The sequence below is a fragment of the Macrobrachium rosenbergii genome, chromosome 23 (genome assembly GCF_040412425.1).
Source record: "Macrobrachium rosenbergii isolate ZJJX-2024 chromosome 23, ASM4041242v1, whole genome shotgun sequence".
Classification (NCBI taxonomy): domain Eukaryota; kingdom Metazoa; phylum Arthropoda; class Malacostraca; order Decapoda; family Palaemonidae; genus Macrobrachium; species Macrobrachium rosenbergii.
Genome location: NC_089763.1, coordinates 40676141 through 40687462, shown reverse-complemented (window position 1 = coordinate 40687462; position 11322 = coordinate 40676141). Strand labels below are relative to the sequence as shown.

Genomic DNA, 11322 nt, shown 5'->3' with positions numbered 1-11322 from the left:
TCATGTGGATTTTTTCAAGTTCAACGTACTCCAAGCAATTGTTTTTCCATCACGACCTGTTACCAGTTAGCAAGAGATCTGCTTCTTCACAGATCTGAATTTTTTTATTTGATGAAATTTAGGTCGTTAAGCCAAGCACTTGGGCACTCTCAAGCAGTCTTCCTAGAGGGAAGATTAAATCACAGAAATTGGGAACTGGGATAGGATTCCACACTTGATGGTAGAGAGAAAAAAAAAGTTTTAGTTCAGACTAAGATGTCTGCCCTCTCTTAACCTTATCTCTCACTCATTTTGGATATCAAAAACTCATATTCCATTTATCATTTTACAATTCTGAGGATCTCTTATGACAACCATGGCTAAATTTTATACAAACCATTGAAATGATCAAAACCTCTTGCCTGGATTATCCCCACAGCAACCTGAAGTGTATTTTCAATAAGCCTTTACGCTTCCCTTTAAACTTTTCTAAGTCCAATGGTTTAAAGTTATTTTTTTATTAGAAAACTTTTGATAATGCTCTCCAATGATTGTTTAGTTTTCAAAAATATTGTTTGGCTAGGAGAGAAGATGGGAAATGAACAGACCACTGCATTCACAGTAAGAATACATTACTTGGAACATGAACCCATTTTCTGAAAATTTTGGAGGATTGAATGTGTTGCAAGTCACTGAATGTTTTAAACTTTCCTCAACTTTAAGCTAAATTTATTTATTTTGGTTATTATTACTTTTACCAAAGAAAATGTTATGTAGCTAAAGTCCACCATGTAACATTCCATAAATATATACTTCAGAATTATATGCAAAACTCAACTAATATAAAAATATATGGATCTTTACAGTACTGTAAAAACCAATTGAAAATGATGAACGCAAACTAAAAATTATGACAGAAAATCTCAAAATAATGTAACTCCAAATAAAATTATGCATGTTACAGATGACAAATATAAATACAGTACTGATTAAAGAAAACTGCTTGTTTCCCGAAATGAAAATTGGGTTCTTTATTACGAAAAGGTATTACACTTTTTTACATAACGTGAAGATGAGATAAGAATATAGTTATCTAGTTTGTGTTGCCCATACAATTTGTTAGTTTTGTACATATTTAATTTGACAGTAACTATGCTACTCAATAACAGTAATATTGTACATCCTTCTTCTACTATAGGTCAAATTTAAAATATTTTTTCTTTCAGATTTTAAAACTAAAAACCCAGATTTTATGCATGAATCTTAAGTTCTCAAGTTCCACATTGTCATAATAATAAAAAAAAATTAAACATATACCATAATATAAATTTACTTCTGCAAAAAAAAAATAAAACAAGCAGCAGCATGAAACCTATCTCATTCTAAATATGAAATACAGTAATGAAAAACGTACATACAAATCCAACATGTGGCTATTTGAAAATTGCACTTCTGCAGTATTCAGATACACTTTCATTTTTTTAATGATCATGAACAATAATAAGAAAAAAATGTTATTTTGCCTTTACAAGTTTCTACTTAGCAGAAAGATTAAAAAATAATTCAATTCTGAAAATAAAAAATATTAAACAATTACCAATTACAAGACCTCTAGTTCAAAATGGACAAATAAGAAAAGAATTGCAGTTTTCTGAAGAGTAATGCCAGTTGAAATTTAATTAGATTAATCAAAATTGTGAAAAAACCTATCAAAATCAGAATGCTGTTTGTGCCTCATAATTCTGCAATTACTTTACAGAATACTGAACTAAATAAAGATTAGCAACATCTACAATGTACAGTAACAATACAATAAAATTACCATTTGCATCAAGGCCAGTCCATTGCAAAATTGTAAAAGGATATAAATGATACCAATTATTTACAAACCTTTAATAAAAGAAAAATCTTATGACTCATCCATTCTCTCAATTAAAGCTTTAGCAATACAATCATTAACAATCTTAATTTGAGCCTTCCCAAGGGTAACAAAATTGTCCAGAGTTTCCTGTGTGAGAAGCTGTCCTCCTGATTTGTTGATAGTGCACATCGTTCCATCTTCTAGTAGGACTATTGTTATCTCCCCTCTGCCTTGGTCTTCATCTTCAGATGTTGGGTCCATTAGCTGAAAAAATAATAGCTTTAAGGATTGTACAGGAACATGAACACATGAATAATAACAATAATAAAAATACATTACAAAAATCTCTCAAATTGACTGGCAATTGTAGTTCTCCCTAAATGAATGCAAAATTCACTTTGGTGTACTTGCAAAAAGGTAAAATTTATTTCATGCATTTTCAGCTTCACGGAGACATACTCAATGAGAGATTACCAGAAGGTCCATTTTCTTGCAAAAATTAAAATAAAAAAATTAGATAAGAAAAAGCTGCTACTGTGTGAACATACTTCAAAATGCCTCCAAACTGACTTCTGAAATCCCTCACTTCCATTAAGCAAACCTTAGTTTAACCAGACCACTGAGCTGATTAACAGCTCTCCTAGGGCTGGCCCAAAGGATTAGATTTATTTTATGTGGCTAAGAACCAATTGGTTACCTAGCAACGGGACCTTCAGCTTATTGTGGAATCCAAACCACATTATAGCGAGAAATGAATTTCTATCACCAGAGATAAATTCCTCTTATTCTTCATTGGCTGAGAACGGAACCCACCCGGCCAATGAGGAACTCTCACTTCCATTACTACTTCCACAGAATAGTGGTCAATAATGACAGAATGGCTACTATAAAATTACATTAGTTATGTTTGTGTTTTTAATGAAATATTTAACATCACAGAGGATTACCAATGAAATGTCCTTACACCCATACTAACAAAACACAACTCATCACACAGTACAAGTAAAGTACAGTTTTATCTTATAGTTTACTAATATGAATGCCTCAATCTTAAGGTCCACCTAAAAGATACGTTTTATATCAAGGGTAAAATGTGGAACAGAAATAATTAAAGATAATGGAAAGCCAGGTAAACAAGGCAAACAAAGGCAATACTGTACCCTAAAACAAACTTGCTAACAGCATTTTTTCTTTAATTGCCAAAGTACCAAATACCATATATACTTACATGTATGTTTTCATTGTAGACTGTAAATGTTGATGACACAGGCTTTGCCTGAAAAGAAAAATGTAGCTGTAAGTGATAAAGAGTAGAACATCTGTTTAAATTCTGTGAGGCATAAATTATGTTCCGCATTTTTCAGGAAATCCTTTTGTCCAGATAATCATTAACATTATTTAGTGGCCATATAGTTACACATCCAAGAATAGGAGAGTATCACAGTTACAAACAACATAGTTCTACTTTTAAACAGAAATAAACATAGTCTTTAAAATTCTAACTTAAACACCATGAACTCTAATATAGTAGAGTAGTGATATTCAATACTGTATACTGTACAATGATTTGGCTCACAGCGGGAAGTATTACTGCCACTACTGTAGTGACACAAAGTTCTCTCACTCCATCTTAAAAAAAAAATCATTTTAAAAATTTCAAGTGCACAGTAAATTTTGTAAAAATCTTAAATTTTTGTACCCAGTTACAGTTACAGCTGAAAAATTAATATATCAAGAAGCAATGTACATAAAGCCAATTCACTTGTAGGGTTTATGTGAGCATGGAATACCCTGTAATGTGCTCATTTCATTTCAGTTTCCACTGTTTTCTACAAAAGAAATTTTGCTTAATTTATGGAAAGCAAACAAATATAGGGGCTGGTATTTTCTGTAAAATAATGCCAGAAAGAAAAATGAGTGCTGCTGTTTGCGATTACTTGAGTGCTTTACTGGTTAAAAAAGTACACAAAAACAACAATAAATAAAGACAAGTTGAAAAACTTAAAAATACTAATCTCTACTGGAACTAGAAGAAGAGCACAGATATTCTTGAAGGATGCAAAGAATTCATCTTACCAAAAGTGCAACAGGTACATTCCTTTGAAGGCCGACTTCAACTCTTTCAGTTTCATCATCATATCTGATTTCTGGTAGCCTTACATTCTGTAGTGCAGCAATACAGGATATCAGAGCTGCATCTAACAGATTTCCATCATAATTCAAGCATACAACATCACAATAAAGACACCAGGCCATCTGAATCAAAACAGAAAGGAAAAATTTAATTAGGACAAACATTATTTTTTTAACCTACTGCATGATTAAGGAGCATCACTCCAATAAACAAATTCCTAAAAGCTGAAAACATTTTTAAATCAGTAGTGCTTTCTAACATAAAAATCCATATTTTACATTTGCCTTGATTTCACTGAGGTCAATGTAGCAGAGTTCATAATGAGATAAAAGGCTACTGGCACCAAAACAGTCACAGACAGCTTATATATGATGCCACTAAGTCTCAAATGCTCATGAATACAGTATAGGCAAGAAATTCCAATCACTAGGTTGGAAAGAATGAACACAAAATGAAACAATAGTCTATAAATTAGGAAATTTTATTTTTTCTACCAAATAACTACCTTTTACAAATGCCCAACAAATGAATGAAGGAAGGAATGGTGAGAAGTGCACTGGCAACAGAAAGTTCCAGATCACATGTACCAAATACCAGCGACATGACAGATGTCCAAAGCAAGCAATAATGTAGATACACGAATAAACTAATTGAAATAATCAGCAAGCTGACCTATAAGCAAGTCAGGATATCCATAGAACAAACACTAACTATTGTGCATATCAATAACATGTTTCCACAGGAAAGATGGAATAAGGGGAGAAATTAAGAACCTGAAAAAATGGGATTCTTTACATGCTGTCACCAAACAGTCCAAGGGAAGCATTTAAAAAGCAGTGGTGGTTCTCTTTAGCAAATAATGAGTGAATTATGCTTAAACTACATTACAAATGACTCTGGTTACTTGTTTTCTGATAAAATGTGATTTATTCCAAAGGTTTCATAAAATATTTCATATCCAGCTTCTTCTCCATTATTCCTATTTTCCCTTACAAAAGAAAATAGTTTCATGTTGTGCAGAAGAGCTCCATAAGGAGGCTGTTGCTTGCAGCATGCACTGTGTGACTCTGAAGCTGGACTGAAGGTTCTCAGCTTCATCCTTTGGCATCAAGTGCAGTTCTCTCTGCCTGTACTTTTAACTTCATAAATGCTGCCTTGCTTCCAACTGAACTACCCTTTTTAGGAACTAACCCTCTTGGGTTAGCCCTAGGACATTCCAGTTTTCTTCAATGATGAGGATAAATCATTCTTTAATGCTGTTATAGTAATAATTTTAACTTTCATATAATGTTTAATCATCATCATCAAAAACAGTTTATCTTCAAAAATTTTCTTTAACGGTGAGGATGAATCATTCTGTAATGATGATAATTTTAAATTTCATATAATGTTTAATCATCATCATTACCTGTTTAACATCAGCCTTTCCCTTTATGGGGTTAAACATGCCCTGAAGTTTTTCTGAAAGAACTCTCACCAGGCCTTGGTCTTCATCTATTCCCATTTTTCCATGATTTTCTAGGCATTCCTGCAAGTCTTCCCCCTGCTGCTTACATATATACAGATTTTCTGACTAACTGCTCCTCCTCACATATCCAAACCATCTCAAACATTGCAATCTCAGTCTATTTTTAAGTGTCTGAACACAGTATCTCTCCACCATTTCTTCATTTACAATACAATCTAGCCACAAATCTTGACATTTTATAGTTAAAAACGTTCAAAATCCCCTCTTATTTTTCTTGTCAGTACTTACAATTCTGCTGAAAAGAATATGATTTGTCTTAGGTATCAACATAAGTTTCTGCTCTTCTCACTAATAGGACATTTTTATTTACCAGCAGTCTAGCTAGCTAACCCTATTCCCTTTTTTCTTGGCCTCTCAACTCCAATCTCCCAGTTCAGTGTATCCCAAAGAAAACAGAAATTCTCTGTGTTGCAAGCCTTGTCCATCTATCACAACATAATTCTTTGCTTCCCTTTCTTCCCAACTTCATCTTTTAATACATTTCAAGTACAAAAAATCTCTTACTAAATGTATACAGTATTTTGTAATGGTGAGCATCTGAAAATATTTTTCCATCAATTACATATACAGGTACATATATTTGGATAAAAAATGCATTCCTTTCTACTCTATTCTTCAAAGGAAAATAAAGTTCTTCAAACATCCTAACTTACCTTGTTAGGTTTGATACAAAATGCTTCTAAATCCACTAAATTTGCACTTTTAATGACATTCTTAAGGAACTGACTTGCTTCTATCGCCTTCTCACCAGGAGGTCCCGCCTGAAAAACAATAAACAAAAATTAAAACATTACTGTACATCCCTGAATAAAACAATGGATCCGTTTAAAAATCTTTTGAGTCAAGGTAAGTGATATCAACTTCAAAACAAACTAGAGTTTAAGTGGCTTTCATCTACAGTGATGTTAATCCGATAACATACTGTGCTATTCACAGGCAAGCAATATACAAGGCAAACCCTTACAGCCACAAACCACCATGAATTGAACATTACTACTGCTGCTATGCTGCAGCTACACAAACAGTTACATAATGATGCAAAATAAATAAAGATTATGTATTCACTCAAAGTCAGTACTATATAACTAATCTGAATTATGAGACTAAATCAAAAGTCATTACAATAGCTAACTGGGTTTGCTACCAAGACAACAAAACCCCAGGAGTTCAGCCTGAAGAACAAAAAATACTCTAAAAATTCTGCCATATATCAAGGATAAAGCAACAAGTATGTCTGAGTGCTCTCTGTGCCAGTAGCAGCATCCTTTACCTCAAAGTTTTGTTTTAGAAAAAATCATACAAAATTTTCTAAGGCAATGTCTAATGACAATATCTTTGCTTATCAGTAAATGAGGAAACTATTTTTATACTATCTATAAGATAAGTTTTTTAGTAGCAATAAAGGCTGTATGAAAACTAATACAATTTTTGCCTACATTACATGCTCATGCACATATTTTCTTTTTGTTAAATATGACAGCACATAAGAACAAAAGGCTTTTTAAATATGTTTAGGCCCAGTAATAAAAACAATGACATGAACAAAATTTATCTTCCAGGAAAGGACAATTTACTTTCTAAGAAGAGAAAACTCCTACTGACACAAGTACAATGGAATGCAAAAAGAGCTGACCCATGAAACAAGAATGAAGCAGGGAACCAAGGCCTTTGCAAAACTTAAGGAGTAAAAGATCAGTAGACAAAAGTTGGAGGTAATCATAGATCCTTGAAGCCTAAATTTTCAAAGAAATGAACCACAGGCGCTGACAGGAAATGGAGAAAATTACTTAGAGGTGTGATTCTGTGGTCTTATTATGCTGTTTACTTTATATTTTCCTCCATCCTGCAATTATATGGGATCAGCCTCGGAAGGGATTTCTTCAGCTTATTCACTGTACATCGGCAGAAATATTTAATACTTCCTCTTTCAAATATGCTAAAACAAATAATTATAAACTGTTATCAAAACACATGAACTGAAAATAAAATAAAAAGGTTTAAAAACTTTCAAAAATATTAGCATGCAGTCACAGGTCTCTTATACAGCCCTCTCATCAAAAAGTTATTAATAGAACCGTACCTTGAATTTTGGTGAACAACAAGGATACAGTTCCACATTAGGAATGATGTAGCCTTCATTTGGTTTTCTAAGCATTGGAGTTGCTAATTCTGCTTTAATGCCACACATCACAGCTGTATGACCAATGCGCACAGTAGCCGAACCATCTGCTGTATTCACTGTTCCAACGTTAATGGTGATCGGTCGTACTTCCTTCAAGCCTCGTCCATCTGGCCTCTTGTTTTGCTCTAAAAAGCTCCTGATGAATAATAAGAGATTTTTTCATGAATAAAACCTATCAAGAGTACAGTGTACTCTAATTATGTCGACACTACATAGAAATTTGTTTCCAAAATAATTCTTGAGAGATTTGACCATTAATGCTCACTTCATTTTTGAAAGGCTAAAACCAAACTAGTTCTCTAAAATTTAGGAATCATATCATACATTGCTCAGTAATGAAATTAATGAGTGAAAGCCAATGAAACTCATCTCAGTATTATATTTCATTCTAATCTTTCATTTTCCTAACAAGCAAATCAATGTTAAACATACATCATAATCTGAAAGCTCAGTTTCCTAACATAAAAAAATTAGCCATATAAGCTTCAATATATCAATAGTTCTACTGACTTATAAAATGTAAAGACTGTAGTAACAGCCAATATGACCATTACCCATGGCTGAAGGTGACAATGAACAGTAAAGACTGAAGAGACTACAATAAAAAGCATGAACTGTACAATGAAAATCAGCAATGGCAAATAAGATGATGTGCAAAATATTAATTAACCAAAGTACAAGAGTGAAAAGTAAAATACTTTATCTACTCACAATGCAAAAGACATGCAAAGAACTTCTATACCAGGATATGTCCCGCTCCTTAATACAAGGCAGGCACTTAGCAAAACACCACATATACCATAAACTAGCCACCCACAAGCCTAAGGCTAATTGGGTGAATTTTCATTTTATGTCCATTTAAGGAATGGGTGACACCTTGAAATTATTTTTTCCATGAAAATGGTAGAGTAAATAAAAAAAAATGAAGATAAGCATATGACTGAAATCCAAATGATAGCCATTGTTGAAAAGAGAATAGGCTATCTAGCAAAAAATTTGTAATGGCAGCAAATACAAAATTAATTCAATCTATGTCACTGCAATTAGGCTTAAGCAATACTGTATTCACAGAAGTTGGATTAACAGTTCCCTGCTTAGTTTATTAAGGAGAAAATAGGTGAAATCATGATGATATACCAGGTACAAACAACATTTCTACCCTAATTACTTTTGGTCTCACCCTAAATGTATAAAAATGGCTAGCCTATGCCTTATCTAAATGGATTACACAGAAAATAAAATTACATTCTTACTTAAAGAGTGTGACAATTCTTGGAGTATTTTTGTTATTTCACTATAATTCCTTTTTCACTGTGTTAATTTTTATCTACATCCTTCCTGACTGTCCTATTTGGGGGTTAAACTTAGTAGTGGTATGGTTGTTATTTTGTATTACAGTATTACAGTTTGGTCAAATTCGGATATCTAATATTTTTTTACTTGCTATCATATATTTTGTCATGATTCAAAAATACTTACATCTTCAAATTAAGAGTTACGGAGATATTTGCGATGAATATTGTGCCTTGTTGTTATCGCAAGGATGCGTTTATGCTGCCATGTCAGTTTTTCTGCTGATGCGTTTTGTTTTTTGTCAATGTATTGTGGGTAAAAATGCCTAATCGTCTTTTGTTTTTCGTTAGAATTATATCAAATGCTGAAACCTGATTGGTTGCTTTGTTTCAAGAATATCCAATTAACTGCGATTTTGGAATGCAGACTTTCTACAAAAGTGTGCTTCAGTTGACTGCCATGGATTCCGTCGCACGTCTGCAGTGGGTGTTCTCTGTCTTACTTTGAGGCTATTGGTCGTTTCCATTACAATGGAACTCACAGGTTGTGAATACCTTTCTCGTGAACATTTAGTACTACCGACAAGTGTTCAGTGTCGGTGAATCCTTTGAAAAGGGTAACATTGCAGTTTTGGCCCTGAATTTCACGAAACAGTAAAATTTCCTGTAACCCAGGTAGCGCAATATTACCGCTTGCCGGAACAGAGCAACAATCTTTTAAAATGTGCATCCTTGTACCACCAAAACTGAGAGCGGTACCCATTGTATCTCTAAATCTAATCATTTGCGGTAGAAATAAAGGTCAGATTCGTTGAAAGTACACTATTTAAGCTAGGAAAATGTAATTTTATATCGGAAATGTGAATTTGACCGAAACTGTAAATTTACCGTTATTTTGATCTATACAAACATATACATTCAATAAATGGCTCTGGTGTGTCAGGCCATACAAAAGAAAGACTTTCTAGTATCCATAGCTCTCAGGGATGCAAACTTTCAAAGTCCTGAGCACCCCTCTTCCTTAGAGCTTCTTTAAGAGCTACCATTTCTGGACCTTATACTTGGCCTAACAACAGTCCCTCAGGTATTCACCAGAGTATTTGTCCTTGTTGCAGTTTGGCCCAAAGGAAGGGATAGGACACAACTTGTAGGACTGCTACCTACAAGACTAACCTATAGGCAATGGTAAAACTGAACACTACTATCACGTTCCTCTGGTTTTGTTAACTACCAGTTTATGTGCAAAATGGGGGCTGTGTTCAGTACTAGCCTTTTGGGGATGAATGTAAAAACATAAGCAAAAGAAAGCAAATACCAAACAGATAAACAAAGACAAATGTGAACAAAAACGTAAGCAAAAGGCAGTGAGTATTATGGTCGGTGACTGGCAGGGTCCAGGCAGCAGTGGCAGTAAATAGCCTTCAGTTTTTTTAGCCTAGTCTAGCCCTATTTATACTAGCCTAACCTTGCTGCAGAAAAGTTCACAATATAATTTCGCTTAATGTATGTATTTCACATTATACCGCAACTAGTGTAGTAATGCATTTAACTAGCATACTCAACTATGGTAGGCGTTTGGCTAACACTAGCCTTTGTTTTAATTTCGTGTTATAGGCTAAGTTAAGAAGTTCCGATATTAACGGTTATCTGAAAGTAAGGAGAATGCAAGTGATCAATATAGGCTTTAATTTAACAGGGGTTAGAATGACTCTTACTTGTAATAATTATCTGGTTCGAACAATTTCCAAATTTCCATAGACGTCATGATGCTGCTTTGCGGTATGTGTGAGTTTGCTGTAGTAGGATATGCACTGGTTGATCCAACAGGTTATATATATAATAACTGAATCTACGATTTAACACGACTAGACAATTACTCTTTTATAATGCCTCAACAATGCTATGGCAAGTTTGACTTAGTCTGACAGAATAAGCATGGGCAACGAGTGAACTGTAAACAATTCGATTATAAGTAGTAGTGGTGTCTTAGTATTTGGTATACAACGGCCCTACGTCGTAACTTTATTTGTAAATGTTTGTTCCTAAATACCCTGCTTTTTAAATTAATTTAATCAGCTCAGATTAATTTTGGGGTACAGCAAGCAATGAATGAAAGAACCTGGTGAAACAGATCTGCATTGTTCTTTTAGAATTGCTAATTACTTGAAATCAGTCACTAACAATTAAAGAATAACTCTCTCTCTCTCTCTCTCTCTCTCTCTCTCTCTCTCTCTCTCTCTCTCTCTCTCTCTCTCTCTCTCTCTCTCTCTCTCTCTCTCTCGCTCGCTCTCAAACTTTGTCCAGTTCCAGGGAGATTTTATTCTATCAACATAACCAGAAATGTCA

The 11322-nt window shown here is 33.7% G+C and overlaps 1 protein-coding gene across 1 annotated transcript; it reads right to left on the bottom strand.

Moving 5' to 3' along the window:
• Positions 1 to 985: 985 nt before the first annotated feature.
• Positions 986 to 10978, bottom strand: LOC136851546 (exosome complex component RRP43-like). The gene is made up of 6 exons (XM_067125800.1): positions 10692 to 10978; positions 7583 to 7820; positions 6156 to 6263; positions 3917 to 4096; positions 3069 to 3116; positions 986 to 2104 (listed from the first exon to the last, which is right to left on the bottom strand). The coding sequence occupies exons 1-6, from the start codon at positions 10739 to 10741 to the stop codon at positions 1889 to 1891; spliced, it is 840 nt and encodes a 279-aa protein (XP_066981901.1). The 5' UTR covers positions 10742 to 10978; the 3' UTR covers positions 986 to 1888.
• Positions 10979 to 11322: the final 344 nt, after the last annotated feature.

Coding starts and splice junctions, on each gene's coding strand:
- LOC136851546 (XM_067125800.1), bottom strand. CDS start 10,741: ATGACGTCTATGGAAATTTGGAAATTGTTCGAACCAGATAATTATTAC. Junction 4,097..6,155: donor TTTGTATCAAACCTAACAAG/GTAAGTTAGGAT, acceptor GTTTTGATTCAG/ATGGCCTGGTGTCTTTATTG. Junction 3,117..3,916: donor ATGTACCTGTTGCACTTTTG/GTAAGATGAATT, acceptor TTTTCTTTTCAG/GCAAAGCCTGTGTCATCAAC.